General features: G+C 54.7%; 7 protein-coding genes across 7 annotated transcripts; 6 read left to right on the top strand and 1 right to left on the bottom strand.

Annotated features, from left to right (window-relative positions):
• Window positions 1-879: 879 nt before the first annotated feature.
• PG997_009926 (HET-domain-containing protein) lies at window positions 880-4246 on the top strand (the record flags this gene model as incomplete). The annotated part of the gene is made up of 6 exons (XM_066814241.1): window positions 880-955; window positions 1168-1287; window positions 1354-2018; window positions 2456-3159; window positions 3628-3829; window positions 4118-4246. Coding segments are annotated over 5 exons (1566 nt in total). The 3' UTR covers window positions 3629-3829; window positions 4118-4246.
• Window positions 4247-7795: 3549 nt separating this feature from the next.
• PG997_009925 (uncharacterized protein) lies at window positions 7796-8720 on the top strand (the record flags this gene model as incomplete). Its single annotated transcript, XM_066814240.1, is given in 3 exon segments — window positions 7796-7957; window positions 7969-8159; window positions 8225-8720. The coding sequence occupies 3 exon segments, from the start codon at window positions 7796-7798 to the stop codon at window positions 8718-8720; spliced, it is 849 nt and encodes a 282-aa protein (XP_066666202.1).
• Window positions 8721-11774: 3054 nt separating this feature from the next.
• PG997_009924 (uncharacterized protein) lies at window positions 11775-12378 on the top strand (the record flags this gene model as incomplete). The annotated part of the gene is made up of 2 exons (XM_066814239.1): window positions 11775-12032; window positions 12112-12378. 2 exons carry the CDS (start codon window positions 11775-11777, stop codon window positions 12376-12378), a joined length of 525 nt encoding a protein of 174 aa, XP_066666201.1.
• A 1653-nt stretch (window positions 12379-14031) lies between these two features.
• On the top strand, window positions 14032-16998 carry PG997_009923 (uncharacterized protein; the record flags this gene model as incomplete). The annotated part of the gene is made up of 8 exons (XM_066814238.1): window positions 14032-14103; window positions 14171-14224; window positions 14276-14373; window positions 14429-15612; window positions 15675-15760; window positions 15813-16061; window positions 16121-16142; window positions 16193-16998. 8 exons carry the CDS (start codon window positions 14032-14034, stop codon window positions 16996-16998), a joined length of 2571 nt encoding a protein of 856 aa, XP_066666200.1.
• A 402-nt stretch (window positions 16999-17400) lies between these two features.
• On the bottom strand, window positions 17401-21830 carry PG997_009922 (glycoside hydrolase superfamily; the record flags this gene model as incomplete). Its single annotated transcript, XM_066814237.1, has 7 exons — window positions 17401-17673; window positions 17780-18588; window positions 18820-19188; window positions 19287-20246; window positions 20326-20413; window positions 20530-21487; window positions 21553-21830. Coding segments are annotated over 7 exons (3735 nt in total), but the record flags the coding sequence as incomplete, so codon positions are not given.
• A 697-nt stretch (window positions 21831-22527) lies between these two features.
• PG997_009921 (uncharacterized protein) lies at window positions 22528-22848 on the top strand (the record flags this gene model as incomplete). Its single annotated transcript, XM_066814236.1, has 1 exon — window positions 22528-22848. One exon carries the CDS (start codon window positions 22528-22530, stop codon window positions 22846-22848), a length of 321 nt encoding a protein of 106 aa, XP_066666198.1.
• A 22-nt stretch (window positions 22849-22870) lies between these two features.
• On the top strand, window positions 22871-23719 carry PG997_009920 (uncharacterized protein; the record flags this gene model as incomplete). Its single annotated transcript, XM_066814235.1, has 1 exon — window positions 22871-23719. One exon carries the CDS (start codon window positions 22871-22873, stop codon window positions 23717-23719), a length of 849 nt encoding a protein of 282 aa, XP_066666197.1.
• Window positions 23720-23789: the final 70 nt, after the last annotated feature.

Raw genomic sequence — 23789 nt, 5'->3', positions numbered from 1 at the left:
GATACCCCCTCGGCGAGGGTGACCTAATACATAGGGATGGAGTTCTGTAGTTATCATTGTGTATCATCATCATCAACATTAGGCATTAATGAGCGGTGTTAGGAACGTGGGGAAGCGAAGGCAACAACGAAGAAGAACACAAAAAACGACACTTCGCCCCAAAATGTTGGTATCTCTTTTTTCTCCCTCTCCTTTCGTCACTTCGCATAGCGGCTTGGTCGGTCATTCATGGAACTTGGCGACGCATCTGAATCGGTTTTCTAAAAGGGGGGTGGCCGAGTCCTCGATGCAGCAGCTCTTCTAGTCGATCAATCAAAAAAGGATATTTGATACTGCTTTCTTCTTCCCTCTGTGTGCGCCGTGTCCAATATCTGTCTGGGTATTTGAGTGACATACTACTGTTGATTGTAAGGGTGTGCGCATTGTATTATTGACTGGTTCAAGGGATCCTGCTGATGCAATTTCTTCCTAAAGTCAGGGCCTCTTGCTGGTGAGTCTCGATTATGTCTCGATTCTTTTACACCCGACGTATCCTTGGGTTTACGGGTAAGTCAGGAGTCAGTTCTTTGCATCCTTCGTATCAAGGGGCCTTGCAGGGAGTAAGTACGCATGACAGGCTCGTGAATATGAAGGAGCCATACCGGATGTTGTCAAACTACCATGTATCTTGGTAGGTATTGCGTCGCTGCCTGTGGGAAGTCAAGTAAATGTATGAGCCGGCCATGGAATAAATAGCCCTTCACTCAGTGCGGTTAACCTTCCAATATAATTTGTCTTGGGACTGCAGAGCACCCTTCTGCCATGTAATGAACTCCAGCTAGTACGCATCGAAACATTAGATCTCTTATCTTCTTTCCTCTTTGGCCAATCGGCGAGAAGATGCCCCCCGCACGAGTACGCACCACTCAGAAGGGAAGGCGCGGCAAACAAGGCTGTGGTGACCTGAGCCGAAGTCGTAGGCCAGGGCTGAGATTACCAGACCACTTGTGACCTCTACATCAGATTTACTCATGAACACCAAGGGAACTTCGCAGTAGCTTCCTCACCCACCTATCTACCTACCTATCTAACTATCGACCCCAATGTCAAGTTCAAGTATGATGATCGAAGGAGAACGAATATATTATTGGAATGCGTTGAGCACGTTAACTGACAACGCTGACGCAGGGCTCAGCCGGCTCGTGAAGTCGTCCAGAAAACTGTTTGGCAGAAAGCACGACAACTCAGCCAAGTCGAATTTTGAAGGCCGGCTCCAACCAGCCGAACTTGATGAATTGACCGATCAAGGTACATATCAAGGCTGTGGTATCCAGATTGGATATATAGGTTGAGCTGACAGCGTAAACGTACCAGTATCTTCACTTGACTTTGCTAGGGAGGGCGGCAGTGGCGAGGAGCAGCAGGAAGAGGGCGCCTACCAATGGAGCCCCCCTGATCCAAAGTGGATTGACCTCAAAGACGTTCGTCTATGGATTGATACCTGCGATGCAGAACACGGGGAAGAGTGCCACCCAAGCTCGCCGAATATGGATCGACCCATCTGGCTCATCGACGTGGTGCAAGGCTGCATCGTCCCGGCGGGACAGCACCAATACATTGCTCTGAGCTACGTCTGGGGTGGCGTGGAGTCAGCGCAGACCACTCTGGACAATCTCGAGCAGATGCAGCTACCGGGAACGCTCGAGGAAGGAGACGCAGGAGAAGGGGAAGTGGGCCGCCGACTCATCATCCCGAAAACCGTTCGACACGCCATGGGACTCGTCAAGCGGCTCGGCGAGCAGCATCTCTGGGTTGATCGCTTTTGTATTTGCCAGGACGATGCTAAGACCAAGCATGCACAGATCCAATCCATGGCCGGTATCTATAGCAATGCGTATCTTACCATCGTCGCTGCGGACGAGTGGGACGCCAACCATGGTCTTCGCGATATAGAGGGCGTCACGAAGCCTCGCAATCTGAGCCCTTACCTGTCCACATCCCAGTACGTCGACCTTACAGATATACACAACTCGATCTGGGTAAGTCAAGTTTCGCTGCTACTGCTCTCTCACGACACGGTATGATCGTCACTGCTGCCGATAATGCTTATGTTCAATCTCATTGCAGTCATCCAGAGGTTGGACATTCCAAGAAGACATGTTCTCGAGGCGGAAGCTACTGTTCCAATACCAATTAGTGAGGTGGGAGTGCCGCCGCAAAGAATGGCATGAATCCACGGGCGTCAGCAGTCGCACACCGGGGAGGGGCCTCCCCCAGACAGGCAGCGCCGGAACCCAAAGGTAAACGCGACTATATCGAAAGCCCTTCCAAAGAATGAAGCTTTGATGGAATATTTCGACATAGTATCTGCCTACGTGAGTGTACTCCCTGGTCAATCCTTAAAAGGAAGGATAATAAAGATGACGCAGAGCAGGCATCTTTGTCACCCAGCAGCTAATCTTACATCATCGCCAAGAACATCCGCAACTTAACATACCCGGAAGATGGTCTTCAGGCATACCTTGGAATCATAAGTCAGATGTCCGACGTCTTCCCTGAGGGATTCTTCTGGGCCCTGCCCATATCCTGCTTCCACGCCGCCCTCCTGTGGCAACCGCGGGAGACGCTCAAGAGACGGCGCCCACTGGCGGCCACGACAGACACACAGACGTTTCCGAGCTGGTCCTGGGTGGGATGGCAAGGCGGCATCGATTGTTTCGAGTGCCATTTGCCTCCCTTCAGACGTCGGGCCCTCAAACCGCTGTGCGTGTGGAAAACCATGGACCAGAGCCAAGTGATACGCCCGCTTTACACCGGCGACAAACTGGCCGCCGATGAGGTCCATACGAGCCTCCACCATGAGAACCCGTTCCTCTATACGCACGCCCCAGTAGCCCGAGCATGGCTCGGGAGGCAATCCGATAGGGAGCGCTCCCCTAGCCGAATGGTGGAAAACAAGCTGAAGAAAAGTTATGGATTACTTATGTCTCCCAGGAACTGCGAGCTCTTCTGGATATATTCTTCTTGGTACCAGCAAGACTCTCACATATGCGGTGCCATGGCATTGTCGCCGGGCTTGCGTGGCCGTTCGGACCTTCGGATAGGATGCGAGGTTTTGGCAATTTCCACTTGCCACGAATGGAATGCGCCATCCGCTGAGGCATCCAGCTTCAACTTTTGGTATCACAGGTATCACAATGTGATCTGGATCGAGAGAAAAGGCGGAGTTGTCTATCGGAGAGGGTTGGGTATGATCCTCGTTGAAGCCTGGGATGCCCTGAATCCAAAGAGTGAAGAGATAGTCTTGGGTTAGACCTGACATGGCGGCCTGATGGCTTCTCTATATAGTTGCAATATCGCCCAGACAAATGATCCTTACCTACGAGAGGCATGAAGTGCGCAAAATTGAATGGCGTAAGTGGGTAAGCAACATGGATGACAAGTACATCAATGCCGCGATCTCCAAATTGGTCCTTTTATAAGACTGTGGCCAGTCGCATATACCTATATGCCAAGAAAACGGCAACATGCAGGCGTTATACCTTGGCTTGCAGAGGCTGTCATGTTTGTTCTTTACAATCACTCGAAACCGGCGAGGGCTTTGGACCGCCTAGCCTCCATTGCAAATGGCTCGCTAGCGCAGTGCAGACATGGTAGCACAGTGGTCTGCAGGCGCCATGTTTTCTGGCTAAACGATACGGCAACCAAGGATCGCGCCGCCGCCGCCGCCGCCGCCATCGCCCATGTCCATCGAGCGCCTCAAAGCTTGCCCGACGCCTCTAAAGAGGCTTGCCACGCTGAGCTCAAAACGCCAACACGCGCCCCGCTACCAACAAAAATGGGAAGAACAGTAAGTAGGAATACCCTCGATTTTGCTGCAGACAAGACAAGATAGAATGGCCATTTCCCAGAGGTCGCGCGCACTTGCTCGCAGGCGTATGCGACCACGAAACGAGGCCTTCGAATTGTAACACCGCCGGGTAAACGGGTAAAGGCCCCAGGGAGATGTCGGCCCGTGTCGAATCTCGAAAAAGGAGACCAATCGGCGACTTCCCCTCAGTCGGGGCTTTTGATACCCGAAATTGCTGAATCGTATATCGAGCCCGGTCAGCAATGTCAACAATGACCAACTGTCAAGTTACACGGCGACAAGAATGAACCAAAAAGGGGTTTACACTGCATCGAGGCTCAGACCAACAGAACGCTGTCTCAGGCCAAGCAGGTTCACGCTATGGCCCGGGAGATCAGGGAAAACGGCCAATGGTAAGACGGCGTGGGGTGACTGTTGACATTTTTGAGATGCCAGATCCAGGCAATCTCCGGGTTGGAAACGAAGGGGGACCATCTTACGACCATGCGGTTGTTGGTGCGTAATACCCCCAGCCGTCGGCATCTGGGGGAGAGTGGGAAGTGGAAGATGCTCTGCAATAACGCGTATCCCCCGGATTGCTCAGGTAAGGCTTCTATCTCCCCTGTCAACACAAACCCTGCCACCTGCTGACAGGCCCAGTAGCTTCTTGGCCCTGTCCATTGCCAATGCATATTCGGTGACGGGGCTAAGCCATGGCATTGTCATATCGTATGATTAACATTGTCCTGGGCTGCGGGGCCCCGCGGAGTCATCATAACTGTCAGTCTTGGAAATGCTACGTCTCGTGAATACATACATACATCACATAGCTATGCAGGCTACATACGGCACGCCGATCAAGGGCTGCGTGCGCTCCGGGCGTAAGGACGAACCCGAATGGAAACTATTGGTTGGAGAAGGAACCACCAAGATCTCCTATGACGATGATGGCTCTCTATATGCATTTTAGTAGTGCTGATAGTAGGTAAAGGGATTGTCGGTCTCTGAAGTGGACGCAGTGGGCGAGCTGCAGAGAAGCACAATGACAACATTCTGTAAGGCTTGTACGGAGTTAAAGAGGGAACAGGAGGCGCCCACTCCCCACCGATCCCCGCACATCTCGCAGCATTCATGTGTGTGTACATGCGTTGATGCGGTACTCAGAACGCCAGCGACCGCCACGGGTCCCACTCAATGGCCAGTAGATGGGCAATCACTGTGCTGCTATTATTCATGGATTGTGCTGCTGCGTAGCAGCATCTAAAGTAGTGTATTGTACGATGAAACCCACCGTTCCAGTTTGTCGGATGAGAGGAAACCCTTGATAACCTCTGGTTACGCGTTCATTCAACAGCTGGTGATCGGAGCCTCGGCACCCCCGTGTGAGGCACGTCGCACTTACATAGCATAATAGCTCATCAGCTGCAGCCTCGGAAGAGCGCCTACCTACATGCATTCAACGCGGATGATGTTAGAGCCCCCGAATCCATGCGTATCGCCGACGTCGCTGTCTTGGGGGAGGGGGTTTTGAAGCTCGTGACCGTTGATGATTGTTGCGGGTACACTCTCTACTAGCCGTGAGAGAGATGAAAAGCAAAAGTGCCGAAGTCTGACGCCGAAGCGGGTGATCCGGACGGCCTGGACAACTAGGTTAATACATAGTCGACACATGGTGGTTTTGCTTGGTTGCTGCAGAAGCTGCCCGGTGTCAATTGGAAATCCCCATTGGCTCGCCTCAATCAAGGAATCCTTCTATCGATCGCGTACGCCCGATCTGGTGTGATTCAGCTTACTGGATTCCTTCATCTTTGCAGCCGAGGTACCGATTCTCATCGCTTTCCTACATACATGTATGTAGTAATGCAAAACTGGACATATATACGAACTTCTTTAGCTCTGATGCTAGCACCGGCTGTGGCTTCGGTGGCTTCAGAGTTTCGAATCCGTTCCGTGATACAGATGCCGCTGCAGTTAACCTCAATATTCTGCCGCAATAGACCAGAAACCACCGCAGGTTGTATCTCTCAGTAAAACGCGCCTGGCCCCTGCTTGCATCTGACCAATCTCTATGCAAGTATTGGATGCCTAAGACGCACCTGTTGGTGGCTTACTGGCTTGCTGGCTTACGGGGGTGACATGGCGCGGAACGTCTGGAAGAACAGAAAACCCCCCAACCCCAAGCAAAGCCAAGCCCAATCCCACATTGTTTAATCCTGGCCACGCGTGACGGTGGTGTGGAGCTCCTCTTTTTCCTTTTATGTTTCCGCGAGATGACAGGAGATTGAAAAAAAAGAGAACATGGGGAAGCATGGAAGACCTCCAACATTGGGCTTGGCCATGCGCCTTTCCCCAGACCAACCCATCTATCCTGCCATCATTCTATGCTGTAACGATTCCGAAAGTGCAGACACCTACGGGTCCATGCTTCAACTGACTAGCAGAGAGCCCTGGGGCATGTATTCTCGAGGAATGCATTCCGCGTGGCCTAATTTTTTTTTTCTCCAAGTAGCATGCTGCCAGCTAAAAGAAATCGTTTACATGCTACCGGGCAAAGCCTTGCCAATCACCGGGTATCGATCGGCTCAAGACCTGAGTCCTGTAGCCGACCTAAGCACCAGAACATCATGAAGCGAGCAGCCAAGACGGTCAGTTCGGGCGGAGAGACGGAACTGCCATCTGCAGAGACAGGAGGCAGCAGGCAGGAAGACGGGGACCTCGCTGCTGTTCCCAGAAATGATGGCCTCTTCTTTTTTGGTTTTGCGGGCACCTGCTGCACTTGCCTTCTGCACATCGGCGGGCCTGTCTCCAGTCTGCCAGTTTACTGGGCCCCTGCTGTACTGCATACTTACTCCGTACAGTTTCTCAACATTGTCAAGTAGGGCAGTCAGCAGTCGGCGAAGAACGAACACGCTGGTTGCTGGGCTGCGAATATGCTTAATCACACTCCATCTGCTACTGCCACTAGCATGAGCAGATCAGCTCAAGTCGGTGAAAAAGAAATTCCCCAGTCGGCCTGGCTCAGGTGGTGGGTTTCTATTTGGCCGCACTGAACACGAGCGCGCAGACTCTGGTTCGTCTGGTCGGCCGGGGTAGAAAAGGCACGACCCTGACGAGTACCTGACCATTACAACCAGCTTGCCTAGCAAGCCTAGGCGGCTCCATCATGACGCGGTAGATTCCCTCCGCGTTGGGGCGCTATCCACGCTGGCGCCGGGCGGTACCTGCTAAGTCCCTTAGAGGTATCCAGCGTCTCATTTGCCCTCTGTCGCTAATGGGAATATTTTTTTTGATATTGCCTAGTCGCATGGGTATCAGGGTATCCTCCTTGGGAAGGAGAGGCCACATCTTCATCCTCGTACGCACAAGTGACAAATTAGATGCAATGGTGCTTGCCGTTGCTTGCAGCTCTTGACCCTTTTGGTCAAGCGCCAGCTGTTCTCACCAAATCATGCTGTGCGACATGCTGCCGGCTTCCCTACTCTCCATTTTAGCCATACAGGCTTCACGTACCTACACTCCAGCGAGGTAGGGGCATGTACTTAGGCGAAGGCCTTTCCTAGCCCTTGTTCCCAATATCTGACCAGGTCTCCACACATCCTGAAAACAACGTGAGAACCTGTGAGGGAGACGGACCAATTGATCAACAACAATCTTGTACTTTGCTGTCCCCTGGTCTGGTCTCACCTGGATTGGGTCTTGATCCTTCCTGGTGGGTTCCTTCTCCGCATGCTACCACGGCGTGAAGCCCCTCCGCACCAGATACATATCTGACTTATACATATATTACCCCAGGTCCCTGGCTACTCCCGGGACGCTCTTGTCTTTCCTCCTACTTCTTTTCATTCTGACTCGGTAGAAAGACACAACCTCAACCTTCTAGAAGAGCTTCAGAAGGAACCTGTTCGGCTTTAGAGGCTTTTTTTCTTTTATTCTCTCCCAAAAGGGCATAAGGAGGAACAAGTCACAATGGCGACGACGGAGCAGCATACAGCTGACATCGAAAAGACCACCACTTCGGGGTCTGAGGCGCATCCCAACGGCGCCCACCCAAACCAGCGTTTCGACTACCACAACCCGATGGCGCACATCCACACACGGGACAATGAGGGAGACTCGCTGCCTTCGGTGGTGAGTTCCAGCCTGGTCTGTACCGTCCGGTCGAGAACCGCAAGTTCGCCAACCCTGCGCCCTTGGGCCTGTCCGCCTTCGCCCTGACCACGTTCGTCCTGTCTTTGATCAACGTGGGCGCCCGTGATGTCACGGAGCCCAATGTCATCATCTCCCTAGCGTTCGGCTATGGTGGTCTAGTGCAGCTGCTGGCCGGCATGTGGTAAGTTGACCCTCACGTTAGATCTCGTATCTCGTCAACAATCGGTTACTAAACGCGTCACACAGGGAAATGGCCGTTGGTAACACTTTTGGTGCTACTGCTCTATCCTCGTACGGAGGATTCTGGATCTCGTTCGCCATCCTGCTTACACCGGGTTTCGCCTCCTTGTCACCATATACCGAAGAGGGTATTCCACCGTCACAAGAGCCCTCCGTGATCGGATTCTTCCTGGCTGGCTGGTTCATCTTCACCACCATTCTGCTCCTCTGTACCCTGCGATCGACCGTCATGTTCTTCGCTCTGTTCTTCACGCTCGACCTGGCCTTCCTGATGCTGTTCTGCCATTATCTGGCTACCGCCAACGGAGCCATGGATGCGAGCAAGGCCCTGCAGAAAGCCGGTGGTGTTTTCGGACTCCTAGCGGCCTTCATCGCCTGGTACAATGCCTTCGCTGGTATTGCTGACTCCAGCAACTCATTCTTCCTCATCCCCGTTTTCCACTTCCCCTGGTCCGAGAAGGGCCGCCAGGCTCGTGGCAAGTCTCCCCGGGAGACCGTCTAAGGGCGTGCGTGCGATCTACACAATTCGAAATTTTGCACGTTTATTCAATGAGATATATGTACGTTTGCGCAGGGATAGTTTTGATTTTGAAGCATGAGCGTGCCTTCTTTTGCCCATGACGATGACGACGCTGGCATATTGGGCTGGCAAGGATGTATGTACGGGGAAGTCACGATCGATACCTTGATGGAAGCGCAATAATGATACCAGCGACGGGAGCAAATGGGAGGAAGGTGGTCATTTCCAAATAGCAACTGATAATCTAATCACTTTACTCTCAATTGGCCACGATGTGCCAATTGATGGAGCTTCATTCACCCGCTCACCCGCTCAATGTGTTACACCTCATCGCTCTGCACTTGACAGACACGTCTTGAACGACACTCCTGGGACTGGCAACCGAGCCCAGCTCCGACACACGTCGATGATGAGCGGCATCCACTGCCGATTCAATAACCGCCCTGGTCGTTTTAGCTCGCTACTATTTCGCTGGGCGTAGCTGGGCAGCGCTGTCAGGCAAAGTGCATCTCACCTTTGGAAATGAGCGGCACTACGCCGTCTAGCCCGCACGTTAACACACCACTACCTTCCGACGTGGCGTTCCTCGCCGATGCTTGGCTGGCCTGATTCCCAAGTCTTGCGCGCCATTCTTGGCTACCAAACAATTGCCTGCGGCGTATACGTCGGCCAAGGGGACGGGGTTATATCACAATTGTTGGGGGACATGGGATCAATTCTTGGGATTACGCTTTATCGGCCAACGGGGGAGAAGAGGAAAGGATGTGTAGTCACGGCTCGGCGGTATTGGGCGTCGCATCGGCGGTGGGCATGCGCGCTAGGCCAGGCGGGATTGCTATTTACGGCGGCGCCGTTATCCAACTAACAACGTTCGATTTGTTCTCTCGCCCAATGTCGGTCAATTGAAATCTGCTTGCTTCTAGATTGTGAGCAAACAGCCCACCACCCCAACCCGCGCCAGAAAAGCCCCCCTGCTGTTGGCCGGAGGGGGGGTCAACGGGCGGCCAAAATAATGGGGGGCGTGCGGGCGGCCAAAGTCGATGGTGGCTCTCGGTGATTATCACGGCCGTATCCTGAACTCTGGGCTCCAGAATCAAGTCGTTGGCTCCGGTAGGTGCCGCGGCGTGATACGGCGATTGGGGGCCGCCCGCTGCTGGGGGACGTCGGAACACACTCAACTGCGGCGTTGGATAAAGTATTATGGGTTGATCTGGCCATTAACTGTGGGCAGGTAGCTTTCGCCTGTCTCTCTGTCCCGTCGGGGCGACACCGTAGGTACTTACTTACTCTTGAAGTCTAAGGTACGGTCCGCCGAATGATACAGCAGTGTTTCGATTCAGGGGGTTACTCGTCGAACTTCTCCTGCTGGGATACATCCTACTACACGCTCGGATATACATACACACACGCGTTGTAGTTAGAGCTTGCGGGACCACTCTCGGTTGGTTTGAACGGGACTGCGCCACTGCCATTCCTACACGTTTGTGTTTGTTTGTGATTTTGTGTTGCTATAGGCATGGATTCTTATGGGAGAGTAGAGACACTGCCTGGCTCCTGCAAGGAGACAAGAGGAACAACCTCGCAAGTGATACGGAGCCCGGGTAATCTTAATCAAAGGATATGCCGATGCCCACAGAGGGGTTCAATCGTCAGACGGAAGGCACAACGTTGCGCACGCCCGTGAGAGGTCGAAAAGGTCGAAAAGAAGCATTTTAGTTCCACGCAAGGGAGACGGGTAGTCGTGGTTCCTGTGCTCATTGCTCATGCTCATGCTCCCTGGCGTCCCCGGGACTTACACGGCCGGATACGCCTACTTACACATGTTCATGGCGGTTGCTATTTTCGTACAAGGTTGATGGGATACGGGGAATGGTTGGTGGATCACTACAAGTAGCCTTAGCTGGTAGACTTGTGAGTTACCTGAGCTCGACACTCGATGGCCACAGTACCATCAAACTTGGCCCTAACCTGCCTTTTGGTGATGTATGTCCAAGTATTTCAGTTGATCCGGCACTGGGGTTGGTGCCAGGTCTGAGCCACCACCGTTGATACATGATGGTTTCCAAAAGACTCTCATTGATCTGGCCCTCCTGGTAACAGTAATCGAAATATACGGAATACCCAAGCTTGATGGCTAAATCAACAGGCCAGCTGCAGATTTGCAGTTGTCTGGACAATTCTCACATCGCAGTCACCATGAAGAAGCCAACCACGAGAGTAATTGACTGTCGTATCACAAGAATCGACCGATGATGTACCATGTCTCGTAGATCACTGAGCCGCAAGATATTATCCATTTGATTAGATGAGGCTTCTTTGTATGTATCACAAAGTAGTACAAGGCGCCATCCAAATCGTCGATGGTACGACGTGACTCAAATCCCCTGGCAAATCGTGCAGACTCAAATATGGATCTGGAGGCGTGTCACGATTATTTTGAGACGAAAAGCCGGAACAATATAGGTTTATGTAGAGACAGCAGAACAAGAAAGACATGAGTCCCAACATACTCATCCTTGACTTAAGATTGACAGCGTAAAGGTATCCCGAGCCATCCTTTGTCCGTTGGTAAGTGGCATACTTGTCAGGGCAGTGAGAGACAACCTTCCTTGACTTGAAGCTGGTTGTCCACATATTAAATATAAAAATGTAACATTCGAAGCGTCTTCTTCGGATGTGTCCGCATTGTGTTCGAAATGAAGTGAAGTTGAATCGATGAATTAAGCAGTCTCCTTTGCCAGCTGCAACTCAGCTGCGCCAGCCGGCTAGAGCTTCACCAAGCCTTGACGGAGCTGCTCCGCTCAAACGCGGAAGCTCCAGCAGGCAATCAATTGGAACGAATTGACACCCAAGCTGCCAAGCTGGAAGCACCCCACCAACGACAAGGTAGAACATGAATTATTAGAGCTGAACCTAGGTTACGCTCCTGGTCCTGTCTGTTTCTTCAATCCCCAATTCGCAATTGTCTTGCACCCACCCAAGACAAATCAGTCTTTGTCTCCGATCATACGTACATAACTACACACAATCGCAAACATGGCCGACGTTGAAATGGACATTGACGACGCGGGCGCCGTCGGCGGCGGCAGCCCGCCCCCGACCGCCGAGGCCAAGGTCGGCGACATGCAGACGCACTCCAAGGCGACGGCGGTACGCTCCATCGAGGGCTGGATCATCATGGTGACCAACGTGCACGAGGAGGCCGACGAGGAGGCCGTCCACGACAAGTTCGGCGACTACGGCGAGATCAAGAACCTGCACCTGAACCTCGACCGCCGCAGCGGTTACGTCAAGGTATGTTGTTGATGTCGCGCGACCTCGGTTGGACGAGTGAAGAGCTGCTGCTAATGAAACGATGCCTGTGAAACCATAGGGCTACGCTCTGATCGAGTACACGACGCTCCAAGAAGCCCGCGCCGCCATCGACGGCTGCCACCAGACCAAGCTGCTCGACCAGACCATCTACGTCGACTTCGCGTTCGTGAGGCCGCCGCCGGGCAAGGCCGGCGCTCGGGGAGGACGACAGTCGCACCGCGGTCGCGGCCGCAGCCGAAGCCGGAGTCCCGACCAAGGGAAGGGAGAGGAGGCACCCGCACCAGCGGCTGCTGATGGCGGAGAGGACCAGCCCGCTGAGTCTTGAGGAAAAAGAAACCGGGAACAAGGACAAGGACAAGAAGCGCATGAAACGAATGAGCAATGGATGGCCGGTATGATGTTTCTCCTTCGGGGGATCTTGGGAGAGGAAAGATCTCCCGTTTCGGGCTCATGGTTTATCACACATACTGGATTAGCTAGGGTGACCAGAGGTCCGGATAAAGACGTGAACCAAAGAGAAAGAGTTGGTCACGTTGACTGGTGCTCGCCGACGTGTCACCTCAATCAAAAGACATGTCGGCATGCGAAAATCGGCTACCAAGGTGAGCGGGACCACGGTGTTGCGAGTCATATACTTATACTAACCAGTCAACAGGCCAAAGAATGCTAGACAACATGACATATATATATTTATCTTCGCGGTATAATCACCGTAACTGCAACACTATTCGTGCACGTCCCTCTCGACGGAAGTTCTATACTAAAGCGTTGCTGCAATAGTTCCGAGAAGTATATAGCGTCAAGCTATTTCGCATATGTTGACCGAGCGTACCGTCGTGGTTGGAAGGTCCAAAACTGGCTGGCGTCCAAACTAGGTAGAAGGGGTATTACATTCAACATGCAGTCACTCTTCGGCTAGCGTAGGTTGTTCTGTCTCTGCTATATGATAACCTTACGCGCTTAACTTCCTGCTTAGGGAACATGTCGATATAATGAACCACCCGAGTGGCATCTCCTACCACCTCTGACTTGGGATGGGCCTCCCGCGTAGTCGCATGCCCAGATCCCCGTGCCTGTTCCAATGCCTTGAACCCTCGTAGGATCTGCTTCAAGGGGTGCCCACGACGGCTTACCCTTCATCAAAAGCAGCCAGAGTTCATGCTGAAGATCTATTTAATGAGATATCAGCTGAATGAAGCAGAATCTTCTCAGTCAAGATAGCGAGTAGGTTTTTTTTTTTTTTACCAAGTCGGCCCTGCTCAGTCTACCACCATCGTGTCAGGAACTGTAATAACATGAAATCGCTGGAAAATCCACTCACTCCATCATTAGGCAGCCAGTACTCTGTTTGTTCCAGCGAGCCTAAAGAACCAATAGGAGGAAGATGTGTGTCATAACACACTCTCTGGCCTATACCGATTTCAACCTCCCTCATTGGTATTGGGGTCAGGGTTGGCGTACCCGCTTGAAATATCAGTCACTCGACAACATGGCTAAGGCTCATATATTACCACGTTCATAATGGTGACACATGCTTTCAAATTCCTCGCCGGAATTTTACATTTGTGTAGGTACGCGTGCTTGTTTGACCGAGAAGAGCAGGATTGAATGTGACCATCCATCCGGAGTACGTCAATCAATAGAGCATATCGGACAACAGTCATGCAACGACGAAGACCAAAGGAAACGACACCGAGTGATACGAGACAATGATACTCAACTCGGCATACCCGCTGAAACACCACTGACAGGTTCGAGTTCTGTTACATGGCGATGGGAGTGATACAGAAAGTGGAGGCTGGTTGGTAACAGTTGAAACGAGCCATGTTACGTCATTAGGCAACTAAGCTCAAACTACCACCAACACATGAACATGCCTGCTTCAACATTCCAACAACACCTTTCAACACCACCATACTTCTTCAACGCGACGGCCTTCGTTGCAGTTAAGACTGGATTTATCGCCAGATAAGCCAATATGGGGTCTTACAGCATAGCTGGCCCTGCGGAGGCTTTGGCTCAGGGAAGCTTCAACACGATGGAGAAGAAGGTTAGCTACAGCAGATGGTGACCCTGCGGCACGGAATTCAGAGACGCTGACATCGCATCACATGTAGCCACAGGGCTCTGCATCGCTTGCGGCAGTGGTATCGGCCTTTGTGCCTACTTGGGTGAGTCCACTCTCGACAAGATGACAGTGACTATCTGCTGATGAACTTCAGGCAACGGGGCTGTTTTTCGTTGCTATATTCATCATGATTCGGCATCGGTATCGCAACATCTATATGCCACGAACGTTCATGGGTACCATACCAGAGAAGTCAGTCTACCTCCGCCAGATACGGTTATGGACGCGCTTTGCTAATATATCGAAGGAGCCGATCTCCCGCCCCCAGCGGCGCTTGGTTTGACTGGGTGCACACGATGTGGGACGTCCCAGACAAGTTCGTCCTCTACCGCCAGTCGCTGGACTCGTACCTCTTCCTGCGCTTCCTACGCACTGTCATCTTCATCTGCTTGGTCGGCTGCGCCCTGACGTGGCCCATCTTGATGCCCGTCAATGCCACCGGCGGCGGCACTTCGACGCAGCTCGACAGCATCACCATAGGGAACGTCAAGGACAAGAAGCGGCTGTATTCCCACGCCATAGTAGCCTGGGTCTTCTTCAGCTTCGTCATGTTCACTGTCGCCCGCGAACGACTCTGGCTCATAGGGTTGCGGCAAGCCTGGACTCTGTCCAAAGCCAATGCTAGCAGGCTTTCCTCACGTACTGTCTTATATCTGTCGGCGCCGCGCGACGCGTTGGAGGACTCCAACATGCATCGCTTCTTTGGTGATGGAGCAGTGCGCATCTGGCCTGCAACCAACACCGAGGCCCTAGAAAGCCTGGTAGCGTCTAGAAACTCTAAGATCGAACAACTCGAAAGTGCTGAGATGTCACTGATCCGAAAGGCCGACGAGAAGGGACGAAGCATCGCCAAGCGCAATGGAACGGAGACGGCCAGCTTTAGTGAGTTGTCTGATGAAGTAAAGGCATCCTTCCGCCCAAAAAGACATCTCAAATCGGGCAGAAAGGTCGATAGCACACGCTGGCTCCGGGAACAAGTTAAAGAGACAGAGTCGGACATCGACGAGGCAAGGAACGCACACGAGATAGGGCATCCACAAGGAGCTGCAGCGGTGTTCGTCGAATTCAAGACGCAAGCTGACGCCCAAAGAGCATCTCAACAAGTAGCCTCTGCCAACCTCCTGGCGCTAACCCCGAGGCACACGGATATTCCGCCGAACGAGATCATCTGGAAGAACCTCACTATCCCACCAACTCGTCGAGCTTCGCAAGAGGGTCTTGCGATCGCTATTGTCATCACCACCATCGTCTTCTGGTCGATTCCTAGCGGATTCGTTGGTCTCATATCCAACATTGGGTATCTCGCAGAAAACGTCGAGTGGCTCGGCTTCCTGAAAAGACTCCCCAAACCTGTGATTGGACTGTTATCGGGACTCATACCCCCGTTGGTTACAAGTGCGCTCAGCAAATACGTACCTAACATTTTCCGATGTAAGTTGTGTAGAGACTGTCGAGACTGCAAGATGTGGCGGAATCAAGCTAACAAAGTGCAGACATCTTCAAATCTTTTGGCTCGCCAACAACCACTGTTAATGAGCTTAAGGTGCAAAAATGGTTCTACATCTTCCAAGTCACTCAGGTGTTCCTTGTGACTGCCGTTTTTCTCTGGCGCTGCTACGGTGGCCTCACAGCTGCTCGATAAGTTGAAGGATCCGACGTCTATTCCGATATTGCTGGCGCGGGAACTCCCAAAGTCGTCCAATTTCTACTTAACATACTTCATTATCCAGGGCACAACAACTGCCGCCGATAACCTGCTCAACTATTCGGATCTCCTGACCTATCTAATCTACGACCGGATTTTCGACAAGACTCCGAGACAGAAGTTCACTCGCTTTACCAGCATGAAAGGCATCGCTTGGGGCAAAGTGTTTCCGAAGGTAGGTCACTATATACATCATTCGTCTGCCTGGACTCTGCTAATCCCTTGCCGGTGTAGTTTGCCAACTTTACCATAATTGGTGGGTTGCCACGCTCTTCATGTTCTTAAACATCTGCTGACAACTCTTAGCGATTGCGTATTCCTGTATCTCTCCCCTGGTTATGGGGTTCGCCGCAATTGGTCTATCACTCTATTATTTCTCCTACCGTTACAACCTTATTTTCGTCATCCAGCCCAAGGTCGACACGAAGGGGCAGGCTTATACCCTGGCCCTGCAACATCTCTTGACCGGTGTGTACATAGCGGAGCTCGCCCTCATCGGTATCTTTGGCTTGAGACAAGCCACGGGCCCGTCTGTTCTGGTGGCAGTTCTTTTCATTGCCACAATTGTCTACAACGCCCTCATGAACAAATACCTCGCGCCGCTCGAGAATTACCTGCCCGCCGATCTTGTCAGCAACCCCGACAGCAATGACGAGACCACGCCGCTCCTCTCGTCCGCAGAAGAAGGCCACGCCCAGTCGCACATCCAACGGCTCGGCGAGCGCGCCCATGTGTCGCCCAAGGTGGCGGAGCACGTCGTCGACCCCATCGCGCGGTTCTTCGAGCCGCGCATCTCGACGTCGTACCAAGCTCTGAAGCACTGGCTCAACGATGACGAATCCTCCGACGGCATCACGACCAGCGCACCTCCGGAGTATAGCGAGCAAGACCTCGGGAAGGCCTATCTAAATCCTGCGCTGACCAGCCCGACCCCCTTGGTCTGGCTCGCAAAGGACCATATAGGGGCCACCGCGAACGAGATCAGGGAGAACGAAGGCAAGGGTCTGAAAGCGACGGATCAGGGCGCGTGGCTCGATGATAAGGGTAGAGTCAGATGGAGCGTGGACGATGTGGCAGAAGTACCCATCTGGAAAGAGAAAATAATGTATTAGGGTGTGGGCGTGCCCTATCAAGGACATACCGTTATACCACGAGGGTTTTTGTTAGGTCGTGTTAGTACCAATTATTACCTGTTTGAATATACGACGGCTAAAGAAAAGGTTCAAGATCAAAGAAATTCGGGACCAGGTTTTCGATGGTACCCATTTCATCATGGTGATGACAGTCGCCAGGGGATTTATTCATATTTCTAGGTCCAATTGTGGCCTCGCGGAATGAAACGAATTGGGATGTACACTGCTGAATCTAACCACTACCGACAAGGCCCATCCTTGTAATCGAATCTATCTTCGATGCAAGCGGCAGGCAGTGTCCCCAACCCGACTTTTTGAGCTGGAGAGGATATCGAGTCAGTCATTTAATCGAAAGAGTTAGAAGGACGGGCTGGGTCGGGTCTACTTACTGCAGAAAACGATCTCGTCGCCACCGGTCCGGTCGAGGTAAAGGGGGAACCACGACTCGTACTTGCTGCTGTAGTACTCGATGTAGTTCCAGTTCCAGCCCATCTGGTTGCCCCCGCCGCAGTCGAAATAGCCCGTGCCGCTGCAGTCGGAGTCCCAGATGTCGCAGGTGATCGAGCCGCGGCACTTCTCGTCGCCGTCTTCGATCACCCAGGCCGACACCTCGGTCCCGGAGAGGGCGCCGGTGTGGGCGTAGATGTGGGCCTCCTGGGCAAGCAGTCACACGTGTCAGCGAGCGAGTTCCGCATTTCGGATGAGAGAATAGGGGAGGGGGAGGGGGAGAGGAGAGTGGGAAAGAGGCAGAAATGCTTACGAGACAGGGGACGTTCTCGATCTTGGCGCATCCGCCCGGCGCGCAGAAGCGGATGTAGTCGCATCCGCCGTTGGCGCTGCCGCCACAGCCGTTTTGTCGTGGGAGGAGCGCGCTGGGGCTGACGCTCTGGAGCTCACTAGCGTTTACTGGCATGGCGGCCAAGTCCAAGCCCCTGGCATGCGACTCCTCATCATCCGCTCTTCGCACCGCGGGTATCCCTGGCTCGGTGGTGGGCTCGGCATCATCCTGCGCCTGGATATCGGGAGTAGAAGAGGCAGGAGTAGGAGATGAGGACGGCAACCCAACGACAGACGCGGTAGGGGTGACGGTCGGCCGCGCGCCGAGCATGTTGACGGCGGCGGCGGTGGCGTCGCCTACCCTGGCGCACCGGGTCACGATGGTGGTGATGACGCAGATGGAGTACTCGCCGGTGCATACGGGCGTGCCCGAGGCCGTGAAGGAGGAGGGGCAGGGCGCCGTGGGCACGCAGAGGTCCTGGGTCACGCAGGCCGAACGGCCGCCCGAGCCGTTGCAGCGGGTCGTGTGGGCGTAGGACTGGCAGCCGCTGCCGCTGTAGGGGGGCTGGGCGGACGAGGAGGGGAGGGGCGGCAGGGAGGTCGGGCCGGATGGGGGCGGCGTCGTGATGGGTGGCGGTGTTCCTCCGCCTCCGCCGCCTCCTTTGTTCCAGGGGGAGGTTGTAACCCCATGTCGTGGTGGTGGTTCCTGAGATGACTGTGGTTCCCTCCGTCCGGCTGAGACCTTCGGGCAGCGGGTCGTGTACTTCTTGCAGATTTGCGTCGTACGTGGGACTGCAATTCGATAAGTGGTTTTGGTTAGCAACTTACACACTCATAGCTTCGCTAAGTATTATTGGGTTCAACAACTACTTACGCTGGACAGCCCGCGCCCGTTGAGGTAATTGTTGTCGGCGTGGCCTCACATCCGCTGAAGATGGAGCTTGACGTGGCTAGGAAAGGAGAAATGGTTAGCAGCCAGCAAGACACGGTTATCAGAAGTCTTGGGGTATTTATTCGACTTACTCGTGCACGAGGTGGTGGTTTCGGGGTCGCAAGAGACCCAAATATCCGTGACGGTTCTCGTGGTGCACTCATCCTCGCCATTCTCCCCGTTTCCACCGCCGCCGCCTGGACAGCCTGATCCCACGCAGTTGTTGTTATTGTTGTTGTCGTCATTGTTACCGGGGCAGCGCGGGCCGATGCAACCGCAGACACCCTTACACCCACCACCACCACCTCCTCCGCCCCCGCCACAGTTGGAGCGGCAGGGCTTCCCGCAATGTTGCCCGGGCTTGCAGGTCGGCTTGGGGGGACCCCTGCGGCCAGTGACGGAGGAAGGGCGTCCCGGGGGTGGTGGCGGCGGCGGCGGCGGGTTAGGGCCGTCGTCGTCTTCTGGATCCGTTGTGGGATAGGGTCCAGGCGAGTACGTCCACGTCTCGGGAGGTGCGGATGATCTGGTCCTCGTGAGCGTGACAGGGGGAATATCACACTCGAAGTCAGGCCGACGATGATCTCGTCATCATCGTCGTCGTCTTCGTCATCGACCCATATCACGTTCCATACCTCGATCTCGGTCGTGGTGACGGGCGGAAGAGTGATGATCGTGCTGGTCGTCTCCGTCATGGCCGTTGTGACGATAGTCCCGCCGCCGATGTCCGTGGTCGTGTCCCAGGTGTCGAGATAGGAGACGGTAGCGGGCGGCTGGGAGATGGTCGTCGGGCCATCGAGCACCCACGGCGGCATGATGAAGGTGCAGGGAGGGAAGCACGACGCCGTCGGGTTCTCGTCGTCGTAGACTTCGGGCGCAATGTAGATGGGTCCAGAACCACCGCCATGGTCCGGCGCTTCGAGACAGCCACCGCTCTGGCAGCCCGTGCCGCAGTGGGCCTCGGAGTTGCCGCAGTAGCCCGACGAGGAACAGCAGCTGCCTTGCTCCCAGAGGCCGCAGAACGAGTCGTGATGGGCGGCGCCGCAGGTGCCGTCTGTCGTCTCCCCGCCCTGCAGGCACTTCCCGCTCAGGCAGCCGGAGCCGCAATGGGCCTCGGTGCTCCCGCAGTAGCCCGCCACCGAGCAGCAGTCGCCGAACGCGCTGCCCTCGCACCTGACGCCGCCGTGGTCGGGGCCGCACCGGCCGTCGGTGGAGACGGGCGCGTGGTCCGAGTCGCCCGCGCCCGAGTTGAAGTCGACGGACCAGGCCATGGTGCCGCCGAAGCAGAGGTTGTTGGCGAACCGCCGCTTCAGGGCGTGCGTCTCCTCGTCGTCGTAGCCGAGCCACTGGCCGTCCCACACGAGCTCCTTCATCATGGACTCGGCGTTGAGGCGCGGCGTCAGGTTCCGCTGCCGGATCAGCTGCTTGATCTCGGTCAGGGACATGACCCCCTCGGCGTTTGTGCACTCGGCCGGGGCGTTGGGCCCGGCGAAGGGGCACTCGAGCTGGTCGCAGCTCGGGTCTGGGGTGGTTCGGGGGACGTCAGTGAGCAAACTGCTCGGTCTCCCCTTGTGATGATTGGGTTCAAGTTGAGTGCTTACCTTGCAACGTGTATCCTCTCCCGTACCAAGCGAGGCCAAAGTTGATCTTGGCTGGATCCAAGCCGGCGTACCACAGAGGCAGGGTGTTCTGATGATACAAGTGAACATTACGGGTTAGTTTTGGCTTCCCGCGATAGGAAACAGACAGATTTACGAGTAAACAGCTGTTTACTTAAGTACTTACTGCGAATCGTTAGCTCCTACCCCGGCAATGAATAATAGGACGTTCCCCCATGCTTGCTTACCATTGTATATCTCGCGCACGTCGGCCTGGCCGCGCACCAGGGAGCCCAGAGCCTCGACGTCCGAGTCCCAGAACCCGTGCAGGTCGTAGGCCATGAAGCCGAAGAAGTCGACGTACGGCTCCATGGCCTTGGCGTCAAAGTACCGCAGGTACCAGTAGTCCGGGGCGAGGGTGAGGCTGATGCCGTACCGGGTCCCGTACGCCACCCTCATCTCCCGCAGGAGCTTGGCGAAGTTGTCCGTGTCGGCCTTGGAGCCGCCGCGCTCTTCGGACACCGGGTACTCCCAGTCCAGGTCGACACCCGTGAAGCCGTACCGGTCCATGAACTCGGCCGTCGACCGGATGAAGGCGGCCCGGTTCTCGGCCGTGGAGCACATATCGCTCCAGGTCGTCTGGGTGGGCCCGGGGTCGCTGAAGCTGTAGCCGCCCACGGCGATCCAGGTCTCGGTCTCGAGCGCCGTGAAGGCCTCCATCAGCGGGACGTCGGCCTCGTCCCAGGGCCGGATCTGGAAGGTGTCCGGGTCGATGGAGGCGAAGGAGAAGAAGAGGTGGGTGTAGTCCTGGGCGTTGATATGCTTCGGCTCGATCCGGTTGCACAGGCGATCGCGCGTGTTGGAAGCCAGGTAGTACCCGACGGTCCGGCCGAGGGTGGTCATGGAATCCTCGCCGCAGAGCGTGGGACGGATGATCTCGCAGGAGCCGAAGTCCTCTTGGCACGGTGTGAACTTGTTGGGTCCGATGCAGTGGACGTCGGATGTGCCACACCATCCGCCCCAGCTGCAGCATAGGTTCATGCCGCATTTGGTGTCGCCTCCCTCGGAGTAGTTGCCGCACATGGCCACGGCGTCGCAGTTGCTGGTGCATCCGTCGCCGCAGAAGTCGGGTCCGTAACCACATACTCCTGCCGGTCCACAACAACTGTATTATCGTCAGATATTTATTCATTCCTCTGTTTCGTTCAGGGTAAGGTAAGATGAGCTCACCTGTCGTCAACGCATGGTGCGTTCTTGCACAGAAGACCGCCATTTCCGTCTTCCTCTCTCTGCCTCTTGCCGAATAGGTTGCCCAGGAGACTTGGTGTATGTGTCAACCCGCGGCCACCGATCTGACTGGTGGTATATAATGGCAAAGTGTCCAGGACAGGACGGGCAGGGGCGTGTTCTGGAACCTGGTGGGTGAGACCTGGCGACGATGCTGCTTCTGTCGTCGCCAAAAGGCTCTGGATAGCGAAGGCAGCGAGCCCGAGAAAGTGTACTTGGGTCTTAAGACGTGCCATTTCACATCACAGTGTTGATCTTTGGTGAGTGAAGAGCCTTGTCGCGACATGGCCGTCAACTCATCCAGGAGGTTGCGGCCTACATATGGGCTTTTTCGATTCCCAGTATGGGCCATTGTTCTCCTATACGGGGTGTGCCTTTTCTCGTGCTACATGGACGTAGGCAAACGTGATAATCAAGTCCGGTTGCCGACCAGCCGAATTCCCATCCCAGTCTGTCAGGCCTCGTCTGGTCAGAAGATCCGCATGTCCCTGTTCGGAGGATCCTCTCTATTCCCCGTGGGATAGTAACGTTATGTTGGATGTAACCTGACGGGCTTATCTCATCTTGGGTCAGCTCTGCCTGGTATGTCCCAGGGCTTCGGGATAATGCCAAGACTGCTAGGGCTGACCCGGCATCCGGGAACATGCCAGGATTGCCAGATTGTTTTCTTCAACAGGCAGACATCTTCCGGATAAGAACGAACACTTGACTGATTCGTAAAGGTCCCTCGCGTATCTTGCGCATACATTAGGTACTCCTTCGCGCATTGTTCGTGTCCACTCTTTGTGCATTCCCCTTCGTATATAACAGCAAGGATGCCATGGTAGCGCAGTGCCATGCTAAATTAGAACATCAGCAACCCTCATTTCTCAACAGACACAGCGTGATACCGAGCCATAATCTTTTTCCATCGCCACCATGGAACGTCGGACCCCACGAGACATGCTCAGCCCACTTCCCGAAGAGCTTCAGCTGCAGATCATCAAGCTCTGCCCAAGCCTCGCGGCACTACGGAGTCTCGTCCACGCCTCGCCCTCCATGAGCCGCGTGCTCGGCAGATATCCGCTCGAGATAGTGGACGCGGTGCTGGAACCGGCCGTCCCCGTGCAGACTCGCCGTCTGATGCGCGCGGTCCTCCGAGGCAGAGCCTCGAGCTTCCCAGCATCGTTAGGCGAGGCCCGAAGGATCGCCACTACCGAATCCTCTACTACTCTATCATTTAACGGGCCCCCTATCTGACTCATCATCATCGCAGAGTAGCATGGTGCGCTCCTTTCTCGCTACTGTGAACAACATCCATGCGTGGTCCCATGCCTGCCTCGACCACTTGATCCAGAGATCCCTGCAGCTGCGGCCGTCCACGCTTGTCAGCCTTGGCCCTGGCGGCAGCCCTCGAGAACAATTCCAGGGGGCCGAGGGCCACGAGGGGCATCGACCGCAGAACACCGGCCCGCCCTCGTGGGTGGAGGAGCAGCGGATGGTCAAGGCCTTCTGGCGGTTGCAGTTCTTCTTGGAACTACGAGGCGCCGGCGCGCGGGGTCTCCTGGACGAGGCGTGGCCCCGACAGGATCTCGACATCCTGTTGACGAGTATATTTGGGAGTTTCTACGAGGTGTTTGAATTTGAGCGACAGCAACTCTTGACCGCGTACGACTTCTTCGTCTTGGCCACTGGCCGGGCTACTACCATTACTGCGTCGGAGGTCAGTCTTCGAGACGCCGCCGATGGATTACCTATTATAAGCAAGAAAGAAGCGACAACTTCTTCAAGACCCGTCCTCTCTTGTGCTGAACAGCCCTCGTTCGGGTTCCGGGAGGATATTTTTGACCAGGGACCCGAGCACCTCGACCGCACGCCCATGTCGTACCATTTCCAAGACTTCATGTCCAGCCGCGACCTCCAAGCCTCCCCTTTGCTCGGGGTCCCCTTCGAGCCCTACCGGAAGTTTGGGTTCGCCATCTGGGATAACCGGCGCATGGCCGACCTCGGCTTCCGGGCGCCCAAACCAGGTTCCATGGTCAAGAATCGTACGTTCTACTATTTTCGGTGGCGCAGCATCTTGACCGAGGAGGAGCTCGCACAAAGACAACCCTCACTGGACGGGCCATGAAGGAAGCAGGGAGGCAGGCAGGCAAGCAATCAAATCTTCACTTTTACATGCCGGATGTCCGGCACTCTAG

Source organism: Apiospora hydei (assembly GCF_038363865.1).
Source record: "Apiospora hydei strain CBS 114990 chromosome Unknown utg000007l_segment0_segment0, whole genome shotgun sequence".
NCBI lineage: Eukaryota > Fungi > Ascomycota > Sordariomycetes > Amphisphaeriales > Apiosporaceae > Apiospora > Apiospora hydei.
The sequence above is the reverse complement of the archived record's forward strand: the minus strand, read 5'-3'. Positions and strand labels throughout refer to the sequence as shown.